Source organism: Asterias rubens, chromosome 11 (genome assembly GCF_902459465.1).
Source record: "Asterias rubens chromosome 11, eAstRub1.3, whole genome shotgun sequence".
Lineage (NCBI taxonomy): Eukaryota > Metazoa > Echinodermata > Asteroidea > Forcipulatida > Asteriidae > Asterias > Asterias rubens.
Window position 1 is genome coordinate 4,847,558 of NC_047072.1, and position 19,632 is coordinate 4,867,189.

At 38.6% G+C, this 19,632-nt stretch overlaps 2 protein-coding genes across 3 annotated transcripts; one reads left to right on the plus strand and one right to left on the minus strand.

Annotated features, from left to right (window-relative positions):
* Positions 1-483: 483 nt before the first annotated feature.
* LOC117296985 (synapse-associated protein 1-like) lies at positions 484-10,029 on the minus strand. Its single transcript, XM_033780092.1, has 9 exons — positions 9,641-10,029; positions 8,679-8,773; positions 8,143-8,283; positions 6,459-6,598; positions 5,780-5,871; positions 4,972-5,040; positions 3,495-3,683; positions 2,096-2,145; positions 484-683 (listed from the first exon to the last, which is right to left on the minus strand). The coding sequence occupies exons 1-9, from the start codon at positions 9,891-9,893 to the stop codon at positions 582-584; spliced, it is 1,131 nt and encodes a 376-aa protein (XP_033635983.1). The 5' UTR covers positions 9,894-10,029; the 3' UTR covers positions 484-581.
* Positions 10,030-10,384: 355 nt separating this feature from the next.
* On the plus strand, positions 10,385-19,410 carry LOC117296713 (40S ribosomal protein S4, X isoform-like). 2 transcript variants are annotated; one of them, XM_033779756.1, is made up of 7 exons: positions 10,385-10,454; positions 12,087-12,164; positions 12,602-12,782; positions 14,601-14,698; positions 16,161-16,332; positions 18,034-18,144; positions 18,927-19,410. In XM_033779756.1, exons 1-7 carry the CDS (start codon positions 10,452-10,454, stop codon positions 19,064-19,066), a joined length of 783 nt encoding a protein of 260 aa, XP_033635647.1. In that variant the 5' UTR covers positions 10,385-10,451; the 3' UTR covers positions 19,067-19,410. The 2 variants fall into 2 exon arrangements, with proteins under 2 accessions (XP_033635647.1, XP_033635646.1); XM_033779755.1 differs by lacking the exon at positions 10,385-10,454 and having other exon boundaries at positions 12,081-12,164.
* The last annotated feature ends 222 nt before the right edge of the window (positions 19,411-19,632 follow it).

The window sequence follows — 19,632 nt, forward strand, 5'->3', positions numbered from 1 at the left end:
GTAACAGTTATTGGTTATTAAATTGTGGTTGAACAAAGACAAGTTTACCTGAGCAGGATTTGAACCTGCGACCTCCAGATTAAACATGCCAGTGTTTGTCCGACTGAGCTATCAAGCCCCAATGTGGGTGGTCTCTCTCTTGTGTCAATATCTTTGTTTAGGGTGCCAGTCAGAAGCCATTAAAGTTTTGTTTGTAGAGTGCAAGCATGTTAATCTGGAAACCACAGGTTCAAATCCCACTCTAGGTAATTTTTCTTTGATCAAACCAAAATTATTTAAAATGTATCCAGTCAGTGACATTGTTAACAGCCAAACACTTGGTGACAGACCTAAGATACAGACTCTGCTCTGTAATCTTAAAGACTTAGCCCAATGTCATAGAGCTGCTAAGCTAAAACTAATGCTTAAAAATGTTCTGCTAAGCAAAATTGAGCAAATGGTACATGTGAGATGGTAGGTTGGCTGGTAACCTTTTCCTGGTAAGCATTTTTGTGTGCTTAAGCAGCTCTATGAAATCGGGCCTTGTTCATAGTGACGTGACGATAAATTATTGAATATTTGGTAGACTGACTCTGGATGAATTATTTTGTCTCTGGCGTGCCTTCGTCTTCCAACATCTGATCAATCTCTCGTTCCCATTCCTCGTTGTCGACTGTGTCCTCTTCCTCCACAACTTCATATTCCTGGATGTGGGGGTAAAAGATAATTAACAAATAATAATAAGGAAATCAATGTGTGGTGAAGAGGTTTTCAACTAGTGGTTTAATCCCAACGAGGCCTGGTTCTTGATTATTTTACCGAGACGAAATGGTAAGGCCCTCCGCCGCCCTCGGGTAAACAACTCCTTATAAGGGAATGCTTTGCGCGTCGCGCGTATGGCGTGATATGGCACAACTGTCCTGGCCGTTGCTCTCGACCAATAGGAATGAAGAAACTGTCTAATAAGCTCGCGTGTCACGCCAATGTTGTTGAAACTTTTTACTCTGCATTAACAAAAGGTTTATACACACCCACGTGACGCGCTCTCTACCAATAGGAATAGCGAAACTGTCTGAGGTATTCATGAATAAATAATAATATTAGGTTCTTATATAGCACTTCATTACACCCCTAGGGACGTATCAAAGCGCACAGTATTTTGTCCTGCAAGGTATGTGGAGCTACATTTTAAAGTATGAGACCTATTCCTTTAAAGCACCATGTAATGGTTAACAAGGTGCTGTTGGCGCAATAGGCTCCTGATCAAACCAGGAACACCGAGGCGAACCCCTTCCCTTTTCGATAAGTGCACTGAGTTCTTTCACATGGGCAATGATGGGTTTAACAATACATAGGACCACCAGCTCTCATCCTATCCCAAGGTTGAAGCATCATATAAAGTGCCTTGCTTACGGACACAGGTGTCTCGACTAGGACTCGAACCCTGGAACTTAAAGGGAAGGTACACGTTTGGTAATTACTCAAAACAAATATTAACTTAAAAACTTACTTGGTAACGAGCATTAGAAAGCTGTTGATAGTATAAAACATTGTGAGAAACAGCTCCATCTGAAGTAGCATAGATTTTGAGAAAGAGGTAATTTCTCACTAAAATAATAAAAGACTTCTAGCTAGTAGTCTTTTATTCCTCTGAAAGCACACAAATTCGTCCAACAAGGGTGCTTTTTCTCTCATCATTTTCTCACAACTTCGATGACTGATTGAGCTCAAAGTTTCACAGGTTTGTTATTTTATGCTTATGTTGGGATACACCAAGTGAGAAGACTGGTCTTTGACAATTACCAAACGTGTACCTTCCCTTTAAATACAAGTGAAAATTCACAGAAATTCTTAACTAATAGTTCAAAAGAGTACATGTTAAAAATGTAACAGTCTTGAATACCAGAAGATGGTCAAAGCACACTGACCAAAACTTGGAGCAGTACAAATTGGTTCTTTTTAGAGCTACCACTACTCACAAAGAGATTTTAAATGGTGTCTCGCTGCAAACCTCACTTACTTAGTATTGAATACGCTAATACTTTGTATCAAAAAACGATTTGCAATTTTTAAATAGATCACGTTGTGTGAGGATTTGAGAACAATCTGCACTTACTTGTAGTTCTTGTTGCAGCTCCTTCTCCCATTCAGGCACCTCCTCTTCAACTGAAAAGAAAAAATAACAAAATCTTAAGCTCAACCAGCAATGCAGATTATTACAGCCAACTTGAGAAACAAAATGAGACATTCTTGCAAAATCAGACAAGAAAAATGCAAACGTAAAACATTCCTCAACCCCACGATGACAATAAAAGAAACAGCATTGTAATGAGTCTTTCAAAATTTACGAACAAGTCGCATCCAATTTCAATCTAATTTTGCAAGAACACCTCAAAACTTCAGCAGAAAGACATTTCGAAAAGTAATTGTAACAGGTTAAAAAAAAAGGATAAAACAAAACGGGCGTGATATTCATAACATTCTGAGCATTTCAATTTCTGCATGCCACTTTCTGTGTCCATGCAGCTCAGATTATACTGTACCAGGCATTGGCTCAATGGGTGCTAAAGGCCCCCTGTGTTTGCGGGACAGTTTAATGGAACAGAAGTACTGGAACAGAAGTACAACGAGCCTGGGGACCTGACCTGGATGGGAGCAATGGAGGCAGTGGTGTCAACTTAGGACCTTTTTCAAATCTGAGCCCAATTTCGTAAAGCTGCTTAAGCACAAAATGTAGCTAAGCACTACATTATTATGCTTACCAGAATAAGGCTACCAGGCAAACTACCATATCAATGTACAATTTATGGCTGGTATCCTCATTTCTGCTTAGCAGACAATTGTTGAGCAAAACTTTCTGATTAGGTAGCTCTATGAAATTGGGCCCAAAGCATGGGTTCATGTCGGCTCCCTTCTTGATTTTGAATAAGTGTGGATCTTGCACGGTGTCTCCAACATCAAGCCTGGAGCCAGAGCAGGGGCCAAGCCAAGGTTTGGAAACAACTCTTTTAAAATGATTTATTTTGCTGGAGTGGCTGACTTGCTAAAACATCCACTATCTGATAGCCCCACTGGCAGTTTCAACTTCCGACTAAAGCTTTTTTGAAGGGGAATCCACAAGACCACAGGGCTTTTTATAGCTCAAAATATTTGCTGGACCAGAGTTATTTTTATGAGACAAGAATTTATATGAAAAAAGGGAAAACAATTCTACACTTTTTAACATTTTGAACTCTTTTAATTTGAAAAGCAATCATAGAAGATTTATCTCATTTGTTAAGGTGGACATTCTTCAACGGAACACTCACCAGAATTGAACAATTTTTGTTCAGACTGAAAGTCAACTTTTGAACAAAAACACAGCACCACCGGACTTGTACAGTCATGAGTTTATAGGCCCAATGCTAACGTCATTGGCCCTTGGCATGTGATCCAGTGTAAAGTTTGAGCCCTGTTATCATCCATATGCACTCCCAACAATACATCATTAACTTCCAGAGGCTACCCTTACTCACCTTTACTTTGCTCCTCCTTGGTTCCCATGCCAAGCTGCTTGAACCCCTTCTGGATCTCAGCTTGGTCGATCTCTGAGACGAAAGCGTCGCTGGCGAACTCAGCCCCAGGGGGACTGGATGGTACATCATCGTCATGGGGGGATGACGGCGACGACGGTTCAACTGATATATCTACGGGTTTGGATTTATCTGATGGCAGAGATTACGTGTATTTTGTTTTACTGACAATTTTTGAAAACCAGGACATACAAATAAGTGCTATGAACAACTCGGGTCAGGATTCAAACCTACATTTTAAAGTTTTGACCAGCATCATGCAGCAAGCCTAAAGTGCCAAGCTCTGATTGAGTTATCATACTCTAGTGAACTCGAATGTCAAAAAACACTATGGAAGCAAAAAGAGGGAACAAATTGAATTGGCTGTTGCAAACTGCTTACCAATCAAATGGACCTATGATATAAATGCAATTAATTGTGAATAGCCTCATGTTTCCGCCCTAGCAGAATCTTTCTTAAAGCAGGCATGTGAGTAACTAACCATGAAAACAGAGGAAAAGAGAAAACCTGGCAAGAAAAAAAGAGGAACATATATTATCCTATACTTTTATACACACAAAATGAAGACAAAAAGAGGGAAATCAAAACCCCAAAAGAGGAAATCAACTTAAAAGAGGAAGTCTCACATGTAGAGTTTTTGAGAAAGACACTGCAAGAGTTAATCAGCAGGCCATTAACAATTTATTGAAAAATACAAATTTAAATAAGTAAGGTTTGCACTACTGTAATAATCTCTCTACCAGATGGTTCTCAAAAGAAACGTTGGTCTCACAACTCAAACGCAGAATCGTTCAATCACCAGTTCTTTTCAGAACCACCACAACTCTGTGAGATAATAGAGAGGTTTCGCAAGCGTACGGATACAGATACAGATATGGATATGATAACCGTATCCGTTCACACCAGCCGCGTGTTGGATTTTGTTTCGCAAACTATACGTATATGTTTCACTTGGGTGCGCTCGCATTCATCATGAGTTGTTTTACTGACAAACATGACCGATAGAGACCCCGTGTTTTATCATGGTTTTATACACTGCATTTTTTCATCGTTTTGCTTGCAAATGACTAACAATTTTCTGTCTATAGCAAGCACGATACAAGTGAAAATAATTCCGTGGGAAATGTTTTTGATCTGGGACAAAAATACAGCAAACGTCTGCAAAACAGTATCCGTTTTTCTACGACGTGTATGAGCTCCCGTATCAGTTGGTAACGTGTATGCAAAATACTGTCGTCGCGGATACGTGTCACGTGAACACACAAAGTGTCGACGTATCGGTATCTGTATGTGTATCCGTACGTTGCGAAACCTCTCTATTTACATGATGTTACCGCAAACATCGCTAGACTGTAATCCCACCATGCAAAGTTTCAAATCCTACTAATAACAATTAAAAAGTAATTGATCATGACCTTACCTTTGATACTCTCCGAGGGTGAGTCGTCCGTCTTGTTACTTGATGTTGAACCAGTATCGCTTGAATTGCCTTTTAGTAAATGAAACCAAATTTCAATGAGTATGAAATACAAAGTACAAACAATACGTCAGTGTAAAAGTCATCATGATAGAAGCAGTTTTGTGGTTGTACATTATACAATTGTTGCATGCTGTGATGGGTTCATGGCGTTTTGTACACCCTTGGGGGCAAGTGGCACCCGAGGGGGCAAATGGCATCCGAGGTGAAGCCTCTGATGCCACTTGCCTCGCCTCGGGTGCCACTTGCCCTCAAGGGTGTACAAAACCTATAGACCCCAAATCACAGTGTGCACTACTGTTTTGTTATACTTTGGTAACATGATTATTCCTCTTCACAAAGTTCTGTTTTCATCTTCAAACATTATTCACAATGAGTGTGCATAGTTTAATAAGCAGAGGAACAGTTGTGCAAACAAGAAACAATTCTTTACTGTTCCTTCGAACCCGCGGCTGTTTCGTACTAAGCGCCTGAAGTCGACCAACGCTGGGAACGATCAAGAATGTACACCGGTTAACAAAACTCATGTTACCCGCTGCACTGTGCAGCCATGCTACATGCGTATTTGTTGCTCACAAATGATTGGTTCTCGACCAATCAACTTCACAATAGCGAGGTATAACATATAAGTATGAACAGAGTTACAGCATATGACTATGTGCATGCCTCCATTAATATGATACAGTGGAAGGTCGCATGTATGCAGAAACAAAAGGACGAACAAGAGTAAACAATTTTGTTTGTTATGTACCTGAAGAAGCGGCTAGTGACGTCAACTGTGACGATTGTTTGATCAGAGAAACTCGGTAGAAATAATTCCTCCAGAAATTCTCTTCGATAATTCTGCAGAAAGATTACAAAAGGTCATGGGTTATTGTAAAGACACTGGACACTATTGGTAATTGCCAAAGACCAGTCTTCTCACTTGGTGTATCTCAACATATGCATAAAATAACCTGTGAAATCTTGAGCTCATTGGTCGTCGAAGATGCGAGATAACAATGAAAGAAAAAAACACCCTTGTCACACGAAGTTGTGTGGGTTTAGATGGTTGATTTCGAGACCTCATATTCTAAATCTGAGGTCTCGAAATCAAATTTGTGGAAAATAACTTCTTTCTCGAAAACTATGTCACTTTAGAGGGAGCCGTTTCTCACAATGTTTTATACTATCAACCTCTCCCCATTACTGGTCACCAAGTAAGGTTTAATGCTTAAATAATTATTTTGAGTAATTACCAATAGTGTCCATTGCCTTTAAAGAGGTAATTTTGCCCAGTCCCAGCGACCTTAAAACATGTATTCTGTACATGTCATAATGAAAACAAACACTTGCATACAAAATGAGTGAGGGTGCATTCCAGGGTTTTTCCTGGTGGGCAAGATAATACAACACGGCTGAACAAGTTTTATAACGCTTAAACTGCTTACGCTTTCGGCACAAGGTCAAATCTCATCTTCTTCAAATTTGTATCTTCTTGAAGGGTTGCCAGGGCGACAGGAAACGAACTTGCAAAATCAAACTGGAACTGCACCCCGGCGGGTGGGTTTCTTAGAAAATTCCTCTTGTCCTGGTACAAGATAAAACACAAAGAAAAGGAACAATCTATTAGGTTTAAAGGTAATACCAGAAATATGAAAACAATATTTTTACGAGTTGCGAAGGTTCAGTAATACTTCTCTAAACTTAGTTCAACAACAAACATACCTTAAAGAGAAGGTATCGTTTGATAATCACTCTTAAAGATGTAGCTTGGTTAGAAGCCTACTGCAGCTTTCGGTATTATAACAATATTTCAAGAAACATTTCACTTCAAAGTAATGTGGTTATAATGTAAAAAAGAGCATGTAAAACAGGGCCCAATTTCATGGCTCTGCTTACTGCCAATCTTTGCCCTTATTCATTTTATAAATGCAATTTCAATGCTGGCTGTGTTTATCCAAGAATGTCTAGTAAATACGTGTACTACGCATTCACACAAGTCACACTCCCTGCTAAAAAAATAATAATAATAATAACCGTATTTATAACGCGCCTTTTGCCAAAGGATACAAAGCGCCAGGTATTATTACTGCAAGGAGTGGGGGCGATTTTTGAGATAATATAAGACCTAATCCTTAAGCACAATGTAATGGTTTACAAGGTGCTGTGGCGCAATGTGCTGCCAATCCAGCCAGGAACACCGGGGCGAACCCCTTCTCTTTTCGACAAGTGCACTGGGTTCTTTTACATGCGTTTAAACAACACATGGGACCAACGGCTTTACGTCCCATCCGAAGGACGAAGCAATGGTAATGTGTCTTGCTTAAGGACACAGGTGTCACGGCTGGGGATTCGAACCCACACTCTGCTTATTAGAAACACCAGAGTTTGAATTCGGTGCTCTTAACCGCTCGGCCACGACACTTCCACAACCCGTGAAATACGCTTGAAGTAAGCATGGAATTCCCTTCTTTGGTAGGAGCCGATTCTTTGCTTGCATTAAGATGCACTGGAATTGGGTACATGTCTCAATTTCATAAAGCCTGTAAGCACAAAAACTTGCTTAGCACAGAAAAGTGTTGCTATGCAGAAACAGGTTACCAGTCCAAATTACTTATATTTGATTTGTTGTGCCTGGTACCCGACCCAATGTTTGCTAAGCAAAGAATTTTCATAAGCAATCTTTTCTGCTTAAAGGGATTATGTACTTTCTTTTAACACAAAACATGATGTCCACAGATTTACATTAAACCTACACAGTTTGAAGATAATTATGGTAGAAAGATTCCCTTAAAATATAACTAACTGAGTTGCTGTACATGTAGTTTTCGAGAAATGAGTAAAACAATGACACAAAGAAAAACAAGTTTTAGCATGTAAAAACAGATTGACCAGTTATGATTATGTTATGGTATAAAACCATAACTGGTTATTACACTCATTTCTCAAATACTACCTCGGTAAGTAATATTTAAAGGGAAGCTTTCTACCATCATTCTCTTCCAACCCTGTGAGTTTAATGAAAATCTGTGGACATTTTGAAAAAGTACCCAAATCCTTTAACAGCTTTATGAAAATGGGCCAAGAGGAAATCAAGTCTCACGGTAAGCCTACAAGTGTAATTGTCTTTACCTGAGACAATGCCATGATTTGTTCTTTCATCTGGTCCTCTTCATTGTAACCGACCCAAGGCGGTACTGCTGCCTCAGCTCTCTTGGAATGCTTCTCTTTCACAAACTTGTCTTGCTCCTTCTTGAAGTCGCCAACGATGGTCTGGGAGGAAATCAAAAGTCAAGATTATCTTTTAAAACAAAAGAATGCATAGTTATCAGTACAGGCTACCACCAGTGGCTGCAGTCACTGAAACAAATCTGAAAGGGTTCCAGAGAGAGAGAGCACTGTCAGCTATAAGAGGGATGGAGCTGCCGATCTCTCTCAGGACAAATTGACAATATCAACAATATCATAGCTTCTTTTGAGCACAATCTTGACAGCACATAAGACTCTAGAGAAACAGATTTTTACATACTGAGATTTTAACTACACTTAAAAACTTAAAAAGTTGATAATTTGGACTTTACCAGCTTTTTAAAAATTTCATCAGTTTTTCACCCTGTTTTTAGATCAATGGTTTTCTGGATTCCTGATCACATCACCATCATGCATACCTTTTCCTCCACTGTTTTCTGAATAATTGTGGCTGTTTTAGCAGCTGTCTCCGTCACCTTTTTGGTCCCTTCTTTTGCAAAGTTGTACAAGTAACCTGTTTTTTAAAAAGGGTATGAGGAACATGAAACATGGATGATCAACAAGTACAACAATTCAAAGTAATAACATTAACAAAGTACATTTCTATAAAACAAATTCAATCAATGTTTGATGCTGTCAAATTAAGAAAGTTTTATAATGTTAAATTTATCGAATTTTTTTCCACAATTTTGTTAATTTTTTCGTATTCATTCATCACAACACATCATATTCAGAGCCGGCCCATAACAAATCCTTAAAATATTATTACACCACAACAAACTTGGTATTAATTATTAAATTAATATTCATGAGGGAAATTGAGAAACTGGGTAAATTTTGAACCTGCAACCTTCTGACTAGTTGCGATAATCGTAACCCTCCATCCTCCCATCGGTCGGGTCTAGTTTATTGCTCCATGGGAGGATGGAGGGTTACGATTATTCGTAACCCTCCATCCTCCCGACGGTCGGGAGGATGGAGGGTTACGATTATCGCAACTACCTCCTGACTAACATTTAAACAATAAGAACATGAACACGCACTACGCAACCAGAGGTTGCCTTTTTCTGGTTGCAGGTTCACTTCCAGCTTCCAGTTCTCTTGTCAATATTTCTTTACCATGTCAACCCATTATTTATTAAAATTAAACACAACACTCAAAGTCAAATCATGATTGTTAAATTATCACATTATACAGTTCTTATAATAAGAACACGTAGTTGCATCTTTTTTTCCAAGCACCGCCATTTTATGGATCTACAACATGAAATAAATCAAAACATGATAATCACGATAATTGATATGAATGATATGAACTGATGATTGATTTTAATGATCAATGTATTTTTGTGCGTGCAATATCTTCTCTTTTCAAACTTACTTCCCCATTCCTTGGCTGAACTAAGAGCTGCTTCTGCTGTGATTTGAACCTCTGGTTTTACCGAAGGTGTTTCAGGTTCCTCTGTAGTTTCTGTCGCGGAACCCGACGGGGTGCCCTCCTTCACTTTTTCTTCGTCAGCTGCTGCTGCTCCATCACTTTTGTTCGCAACATCATCGCCAACACTTTTTCCCGATTCTTCGGGTGTTTTCTCCTCCGTTTTACCCCCTCCCCACCAACTGTTCAACATCTCCATAGCCCCAACTGTCGGCTGTGATCATGAACTTGATTCCAGAACAAATGTTGGGCCAGGAAATTCACAAAATGATTCACAATTTTGGCAATCGTCACGTCTTTCATTCATTCATTCAGCAGTCATCGTCGAATTTAATATTTTTCTACAGAAGGTCAAAGGTTAACTTCTTTGTTGACGATCATTGACTAATGCTTCCGGTTGGGTTTTTAGTACTTCCGGATGTTCGGTTGTTGACGGAAAATCATGGAGCTATATAAACAAAATTAACAAATTACAAAAAATTAATGTCAGTTAACCCTTAATAATCTTTATAAAGCTTTAACATTCTTCAATTTATGTATTTTTTTTAAGTTACTACTTTTCCTGAGATTCTCCTCAAAAAAAGGGCAACGAACCCTTGTACCACCTCGTCCCCAAGGGCTGACTCACAGTTGGTCTAAGAGATAGTGGGGTCGACGAAAGCCTGGACGCAATTTTCCATGCAGTTGGAATTTCCCATTTATGGTTACGAGGTGAAAATTGCATTGTGGGACGTTCTCTTTCGTTGGAATTGCCAACATGGTGAGTGACTTTCTAAAATTGTTCATAATATAAATCCTTTCCATCGGACATATTATAAAATGAGAAAATTTACGTGAATGGTTTTAATGTAAACTTGAATCTCTATAGTTCATAATGGTGCTTTTATTTGGTATGTTATTTATATGGAAACATATTTAATCTACTGTGAAATTTCGTTAATGTTCAATGTCCGCCATAATTATTGTACATCATTGGGATTCATGTTTTGAGTTTACCTTTTATTAGCAAAGTATGTTATGATGTTAGACTGTATTTTGAGGGCTTAAAATAGTAGTGTATAATCGGTCAATAAATTCAGTTAGTTGGAAATATGACCGTACCGACTGTTTGTAAATGAACAATTTACTTCACTTTGATTTATATAAAAAAGTCGGAAAATAGAAATGACATGACTGATCTAAAATCTGCTGGACTCAATTTCATTTAATTAATCAACACATTGCAATGAATAATGACCTCGGAATTCTACACTACAGCGCATTAATTGGAAAAGTTTCCGTATGGCGCCACCACTTTTTCATTCGAAATAAAATAATATAGTATCTTATTTACCTGATTGATATATCCCTTTTTGTCAAAATGAGTGAAAAAGTGGTGGCGCCATACGGAAAGTTATCCCATTAATTCTTAAAAAAAAAAAATTGAATCTAAAGTTGGCCATGTTGGCTTGCATCATTCTGTATTTGTAAAAAATTCTAAGTTTATCGAGAGACAATCACAAAGAAGTGGGGGTGTTCACTATCCCCCCCGGAAAAGTTTCCGTATGGCGCCACCACTTTTTCATTCGAAATAAAATAATATAGTATCTAATTTACCTGATTGATATATCCCTTTTTGTAAAAATGAGTGAAAAAGTGGTGGCGCCATACGGAAAGTTATCTTCCCCCCCCCCCCTTTTTTTACGCGAAATTGTTATTTCCGAGGATTGTGAGTGCACGTTATTATTGCTGTCTACATTTCATTCAGCATGTTCAGGGTTTTATATCAATAATATTGTCGTCATCAGCATTTTTCGATCATTAGGATGATTAGGGGCCTATAAACAAAACGCTATTTAAAAATAAAACACTGAGTTGACTCAGGACTAGGCCTAATCAGAACTTTTTCATTTCAACGGTCCAGTTGTTTTATTTAGTTCAGTTTTAAAAAAGCATCCCTCGCCTCCCCCATATCAATAGGCATATGGGCTATGACAAATTTGTAGGTGGAAACAGTGTGTAAAAACAGGCAAACAAAATGCATCAATTGTTTTGGAACTGGCAAAAAATAAAACGTATCAATGCCATGGTTCAAGATGTAAGTTTTAATTAATGAATTCAAGACCCTGATTCCTGAAGTAAATAGAACAATTTCACTGTTTACTGTTTCACATTTTCAGTTGACCCTCGCTAAGTAAAATAAGCACTCATTGCTGAACCTCATTGCTACCTTGCATTTCTTTGTTTTGCTGTCCTCTGATATATTACAGCATTCTTTTTATAAAGAGTAACTTGGCCAGTCCCAGCAATTTGATCTGCATTTAATATGGATCAGAAACCTGTGTAGGAGCGAGGCAGAAACACTTGGTTTAAAATCCACTAATGAATTCATGTTTTTATTTTGTAAATGCAGGCACGTGGACCCAAGAAGCATTTGAAGCGCCTTGCGGCACCCAAGCATTGGATGCTGGACAAACTTACTGGTGTCTTTGTAAGTAAATTTCACAGTTTGGTTGAAGAGTTATTTTGAAACAGAAACATTGTTTTCCTTGTTTCTAACTACTTGGAATGAATAATTTTGATGTCATTTTTGTTTTAATTTTCAGCAACTATTCAAAATGTGGCTAAAACCCCCGAGAGCCACAACCATTAAAAATCTCATAAACGAATTGTAGAAAATGATGCAACAGAACAGTACCCTTAAAAAAAAAACTAGATGTACCTGCTGTTTGTGATCTAAGGCCCCAGACACTTTTCGTCATAAGGGGCACTTCTGTGAGGAAAATGCATTTTTTTTTTCTTCAAAAACCTTTGCAAAGGGCACTACAGCAAAAGCTCAGGGCACCTAAGTTTTTGGTGTGGGTTAACTCCAGGCCGTTTATCTTATTGTCTAACAAAATGAATCTTTTTATTGCCGCCTTCTTACAGGCTCCAAGACCTTCCACCGGCCCCCACAAGCTGCGAGAATGCCTTCCACTGATCGTGTTCCTGCGTAACCGTCTGAAGTATGCCTTGACTTACGACGAGACCAAGAAGGTGACGATGCAGAGGCTGATCAAGATTGACGGCAAGGTACGCACCGACATCACTTACCCAGCAGGATTCATGGGTAAGTACTCAAATCGTCTTTTGGTTTGTTTGTAATCGACAAAGCAGATTTCTCAATCTTTCTTAAAGACACATTACAGAATTGGTTTTGCTAGCATAAAGTTGCTTGCAGTGTAACCATTTTATGTAATCCACCATATACATAAACTGACAGACCTGTAGAAGTTTGAGATCGATCGGCCGTCTGGGTCACGAGAGAATAGTGACAAACCGATAAAAAATTTTGCATTACATCGATGCCAAAATAAAAATGAATAAAACGCTCACTGAGCTATAATCTCCAAACGCGAAGTTAGATTATTTATTTCTCATCAAATATGACATGTCAGACGGAAATAATATTTCAAAGGATGTTTTCAACTATCATCATCAGTAGACCGTGCAAGTTATTTAAATCTGTGATCTTCACGATTTTGGTATCTTACCAATTCTGTAACGCTCCTTTAAAATCGTGAAATTGCAACACTCGTGTTTTAGAAAACTGAACAACTAATAAAATTACACACCCAAATCTTTGCAGGCCTGGAATTTTTTTTTTTGAGAGAGCAAGGCCATTTTAATTTTGCTGTGACACTTCCATTGGGAAATTTCAAAGTCTGTGGAAAACTATGAAGGGGCACCAAGGCAAAAAAACAGGGGTAACGTAGGCCATGTCCTCTGTGGCCACCGTTTAATTCCAATGCTGCTTTGTTTTTGTGGGGGCAAGGCAGTTTTTTTTTTTTCGCAGCTGAGGGCACCTAGCTAGGGGAGAAACCTTAATTTCTACAGTGGCGTTTTTTTCTGTTGCATCTGGGAATTATCGGGCCGAAAACCATTTGATATTTTGGCTGTGTCTGGTTTACCGACTAATGTATAATGTGCCACACGAATAATTGTGGGAAAAATACACAGACAGGACATGTAATATTACTGGATCTGTGATTTTTGTCTAAACAAAAGACTACATTGTGAAAGAAAAGTAACATATAAGTTGGACTATACAGATTTGTTTTTCATTTGGAAAAGAGAACAACAGAAAGGCCCATCGAAGGCTCTGTAGCCTTCACTATGGCTACCGAGGTCAAATGAGGCCTAAAATCAAACCCCACTTTCCCACAGGTCGCTAGACAGGAATCTTACACCACCCAGTCTTAGCATCACCCAGGGAAAGAACACTAGCAATTATTTAACTTGAGAGATATTTGGCTTAGATAGTTCTTATTTCCTTTTCTTTGTTTCATTTCTTTGTTATTAAACATTTTAAACATGTTTTGGAGATGCAGCCTGGGGTTCTTTCAGTGATTGTTTGTCAAATTTGTTCCTTTTTCTATGCATTCACCAGAATTGTATACTAATACTGGTTGTTATTTTTGTGTGAAAAGGTGGACATTTTTATAGATGTTAAGTTTGCATCAGGTTTTTTCGGGGATACAAAATATTATTTGGTTTATTCTTCACAGCGATGTGTGTAAAGCACTATATACTCAGTACTTTTCTGAGTTCTATGAACCAAAATCATAACCAGGAGGCACAACCAAGTGTATCATTTCTCTACCTTCATGTTAGCTGTTTTTCAAAAAAGTGACCCTTTTTAAGGAACCTGTAATCACCTTCATGCATGCCTAATTCTTCACGGAGGCAACAAAGGCGATTGCCTCCATGGCCCTTGGTCATTGCCTTGGTGCCCTTGAAATGTTACAGTAGATATTTACATTTTCCTCACAGGATGCCTTAAAAGTTAAGTTTAACTCTAAAAATACATTCAAAAGTTTGGGGGAAACCTGATGTTATTGGGCATCGCTATTGACTGATTTAGTTTTCTTCTTTTGATTTCTTCTAGATGTGATCTCCATTGAGAAGACTAATGAGAACTTCCGTCTCATCTACGACGTGAAGGGACGCTTTGCTGTTCACCGCATCGGTAATGATGAAGCCAAGGTCAGAAGAAGAACAATAACAGAGGAGGTTTAGAACCTGAAGTCGTATGAAGGGAATCAAAGTGTGATGCAGGGGCTTTTAACTTGGGGTATTAACACTAAGTTAATTTACACGGTTTTTGATCATTTTACTGAGTGTAAAGAAAAATGCAACCTACCAACTTGAATAGGACCACTAAATCATCTGATGGGGAACACTCTTTTGAGTGATAAATCACTTCTAAATGTGCCTATATTGCAACAAGGCTCAAATTTAGGGGGAAAAATCCACAACACAATAATAGGGTTGTTGGTTAGAATATTTACTGGACTAGCTTTGACTTTACAACACCACAATTTTGTGCATGATTAAACATGGCCACAACAAATCCACTTGACCAATCAAAAGGGATAAACTGTCTTAGGTGTTAATAAATATTAATAAATATTAAAGTTGATTGCGACTTGTTTTTACAATTTCAATGACAAAATCTATCAAAGTCTCAACTCAAATAAATTTAAAGGAACCCGTTGCCTTGGATCGGACAAGTTGGTCTATTAAAAGCGTTTGAAACCGTTAGTTATCTATGAAATGCATATGGTTAGACAGATGTTTTAAAAAGTAGAATATAATGATCCACACAAGTATCACTCGAAACTGCACGGTTTTCCTTTAATGTCGCGAACTATCACGGTGGGCCATTTATGGGAGTCAAAATGGCCGACCGTGTTAGTCGACAGGGTAAAAAGAAAACCACGCAATTTCGAGGCATATTTTTGTAGATCATTGTATTCTACTTTTACAATATCTTTCTAACCATATACATTTTACAACAAACGGTTACAGAACGATTTTCAAAGACCAACTCGACCGATCCAAGGCAACGTGTTCCTTTAAGCTGACAGAAATATTATTGTTTTTTTTGGTCAAGGCCCATCGAAGGCTCTGTAGCCTTTACTATGGCTACCGAGGTCAAATGAGGCCTAAAATCAAACCCTACTTTTCCACAGGTCGCTAGACAGGAATCTTACACCACCCAGTCTTAGCATCACCCAGGGAAAGAACAAACTTTAACATGTCAACATTTGTTATGTTATAATAGACCCAGTGTTGTCTGATTAGATATTATAAGAAACCAGGCGCAGTGATTTCTTCTTGTAAGAGCAAGGTAGTTTTTCCTCATTAGTAAAGGGCACCTCCATCAGGGGATTGTATATTTGTAGCCAAGGATTAAAGGGATACCTGTGGCAATGACTAAAGGCATTCAGGCGATTGCCTCTCTTGCTTCCATTAAGTGGCGTGCCTGAAATTCCAACGATCAGTCGTCGTACTTGGTATTACCTTTTGGCAAAGGTCTCAAGGCAGGTGTCCATAAGTTCTTAAACGTAATTCTCATTTTTATTTTTCAATATTTAAGATGGTTAACATGCTCAAGCAGATCAGATTGGTTTAGTTAATGAACTTTGTTGGTTTCTTTATGCAGTACAAGCTGTGCAAAGTGCGCAAGGTTTGGACTGGCCCTAAAGGAATCCCATACCTAAGCACCCACGATGCTCGCACCATCCGGTACCCTGACCCCCTCTGCTGTACAAATGACACCGTGAAGGTAGACATCAATACGGGACGCATCACAGACTACATCAAGTTTGAGACTGGTAAGTTTTAATGCACATTTGTGTGCAGTTGTAATGTTTTCTTATGTTGTGTGTTTTGTGTATTGATGTGTATTTTCTCTAATTATTGAGAGACGATGTCATTAGGGATGTCATGAAATTTCCAGCTTTGGATTTGATTGCGCAGTGACCTATATAAATATACTCTAGGGCGCATTACAAGGAATACTAGAAGTGCAGAGAAAAAAAATGAAAAAACAAATACACAAACAGAGCACGAATGAATTAAATGGGTGAAGTAAACAAATGGGTTTTTAACTTAGATTTAAATACATTAAGTGAAGAAGACTGTCTAATGAAAGGTGGGAGATTGTTCCAAAGATGTGGAGCGGCGTATAGAAATGCCCGATCACCTAATGTAGGCCTAGGTTTCCTAGATGGGTGAGATAACAATGTGGGATCTTGAGAACTCCTGAGACGGTAGGTCAATTGAGAGTGAGAGAGTGATTTCATGGTTATGAGTTCTTGAATGAACGTTGGTGCTAAACCATGAATGGCTTTTTAAGTTAATAAAAGAACTTTAAATGCTATTCTTTGTCGAACCAGTAACCAGTGTAATTCACTTAACAATGGACTACATTGAGAGTATCTAGAGGAATTAAATATCAGTCTAGCACAAGCATTCTGAACCCTATGCAGTTTGTTAATCTGTGTGTCAGGTAGTGCTGGGCGAATAGTGAAATTTTGATATTCGGATACCGCTGGCCAACTATCCGTAATTAACCGGATATTCGGATAGGTTTTTTTGTCACCACTAGATGGCGCTAATAAAAAATATATAAAAATTCATCGTTTGTGAATGAGATCTTATGGGCGGATTGATATTAGTTTTAGACGGTGTCACTCGGTTCATTCATAAAAATAACCGGATCTAATTTAAAGATGGCGATTTGCTTTTTCTTTTGATCGTGATTGACTCTACGTGAAGGAAAGCTTTCGTAATCTTTGAACAAATTACGTAAGAAATGTCATTGTTTTAACTCTTCACGGAGGTGAGCATAGTTTAATACTTAATTTATGCTGTCTTAATAGAAGTTTCATAAGGATTCAGACAAAACATTCCTATAAGTTGTCGCCCGACGTCCGCGGATATTCGGATATTAAAAGAATATCCGGTTACTTGGTTGTAATTACAGAACTATCCGGTTTATAAATAGGTATTCGCGCCCTATGCGGATATCCGGTTAAGAAAAAAAAGGCATTCGTGGTTACGGATAAGAAAACCTATTCGCCATTAACCAGATATTCAAATAATTCGCCCAAGCCTAGTGTCAGGCAAACCCAAAAATAAGCTGTTACAATAATCGTGCTAGTCACAAAAGCGTGGATAATGTTTAAAACCATTATTGCTTCGTCTATCTGATGGGGTATAAAACTCTACATGTAGGTCCGATGTGATAGGTAATGCACTCAAAAGAACCCAGTTATTGTCATGAGAAGGGGTTTCCTGCGTTGATTCTGGCAGTGGCTGCTAAATGTGCCGCAGCCACTTCAAACCCTTGAAAGGGTTTTATAGTTCGTTAACTTTGAAACTTGTATTAAAAAGTGCTTGTCTTTTTTTCAAGCAATTTGGGCACCTAATTGGTGAATATGTTGGTTACAATTATAAAGACTCCAGAATTGTTATTACCATCAAAAAGGCAACCCAGATTGACAACCCCTTGTAATCATTATTTCTTGCAGGCAACCTGTGCATGATCACTGGAGGTCGTAATTTGGGGCGTGTAGGACTCGTCATGCATCGTGAGCGTCACCCAGGATCCTTCGATATTGTCCACGTCAAGGACTCTGCCGGTAAGAAAAACACCTTGTTTATTTAGCCTATAGCACCAAAGTACTCTTGAACATTGAGTTATTACTCCTTGGACAGGGCTGGGAAAGTCGCAAGAAGTCTACTGGCCCAAGGCCAGTCATTTTGGTATCAGCCAACAAACTCATGACTGGACAAGTCCGGTGGTGCTGGGTTCCAGTTAAGTCTAAGTTTACCCCCCAAAAACAGATCAGAAAAATCTTCTGTTAGTGCTTTTTCAATTTCAAAAGTCAACTGTTAAACTGTGCAGCTGTTGATTTCACCAAACTCTTTCTAATCTAAGACTAATCTTAGGACTTGGGACGAGTCCCAACCCTGCACTGTAGCATGCAGACCTTAAAATTGATCCTAAGTTAAGACGAGTTACTCGTCCTAACTCGAGTTACGATTGATCCTAGCGTTTCTAAAATCGGCCGCAGGCATCTCAATTCTGGTCTTGTACGCAAGATTTGTTTCCATTTCAATACTTTAAGCCACAAGCTCTGTGGTCCCAATTGAGCCTTCTAGTTGTAGGTTTTGAAGAGCAATCAACAAGACATCTAGACTATTCATAGAAAATATTTTGTTTAGTCTCCAAGTTCAATGTATGCTAATTTGCATTTGGCAAGCAGAAGGCTGGAAATCAATTGGTCTGTTTTGCGTATTGCGCAATTTGTTCAAATAAATACTCTATTGTGAATTTATTTGCAATTCGGCTGATTTGTATGATAAACCATTGATGAAATGAAATAAAAAAGTTCTTCTTGCCCTTTTTACCTGTTCGTAGGTCACACATTTGCCACCCGTCTGGCCAATGTGTTCATCATCGGCAAGGGCAACAAGTCTCTGGTCTCACTCCCCAAGGCAAAGGGAATCCGTCTCTCCATCGCCGAAGAGCGCGACAAGAGGATTGCTCAGCGTACCTAGATAAACCAACATCGCTCCGTACCGGAGAAACATAATCAGACAGTTCTTCTCCATTCCAAACTATTTCTAAATTGACACAGTTGTCAAGTCATTTGAAATAATATATTACCTGACAATTGTCTCTTTTATTGTAAACTTATTTGGATTGGTGTTTGCTCATCAATCATCTGAGACTAACAGATTTCAAATTTTTGGGGTGTGAGGAGACGTCTACAGCAAACTAAATAGATTGGGCTTCTTAAAAAGTTAGGTGCCATGTAACAACACAATAATTGAATTCTCCAACAAGTGCCAACATCGCACAGTGTAAACATTAATAAAGCTATTATGTGAAAACACAGAAACACTTGACTCCCGTACTCCTTTGTTGTGTGTCATCGTTTTGATTGTTAACTTGGTAAGAAAATCCTTTCAAATTTACAAGCCCTGAACTCTGTGAGGGCCAAGAAAACTATAATACACAGGGTCGCTTTACATTGAAAACTTAATTAGCGTCGGAGGAATTTTGTATTGTAACAGTATGACTATATTGGGCTTCAGTTTCAAGTTGAAGGATTTGGCTCCTT

Excerpts from the sequence above, each read along its gene's own strand:
- LOC117296985 (XM_033780092.1), bottom strand. The coding sequence starts at position 9,893 with ATGGAGATGTTGAACAGTTGGTGGGGAGGGGGTAAAACGGAGGAGAAA. Across the intron at positions 8,284-8,678 it reads AGAAAACAGTGGAGGAAAAG|ACCATCGTTGGCGACTTCAA; the intron begins GTATGCATGATG and ends ATTTCCTCCCAG. Across the intron at positions 684-2,095 it reads AGCTGCAACAAGAACTACAA|GAATATGAAGTTGTGGAGGA; the intron begins GTAAGTGCAGAT and ends CCCCACATCCAG.
- LOC117296713 (XM_033779755.1), top strand. The coding sequence starts at position 12,081 with ATGCAGGCACGTGGACCCAAGAAGCATTTGAAGCGCCTTGCGGCACCC. Across the intron at positions 12,783-14,600 it reads TTACCCAGCAGGATTCATGG|ATGTGATCTCCATTGAGAAG; the intron begins GTAAGTACTCAA and ends GATTTCTTCTAG. Across the intron at positions 18,145-18,926 it reads CCACGTCAAGGACTCTGCCG|GTCACACATTTGCCACCCGT; the intron begins GTAAGAAAAACA and ends ACCTGTTCGTAG.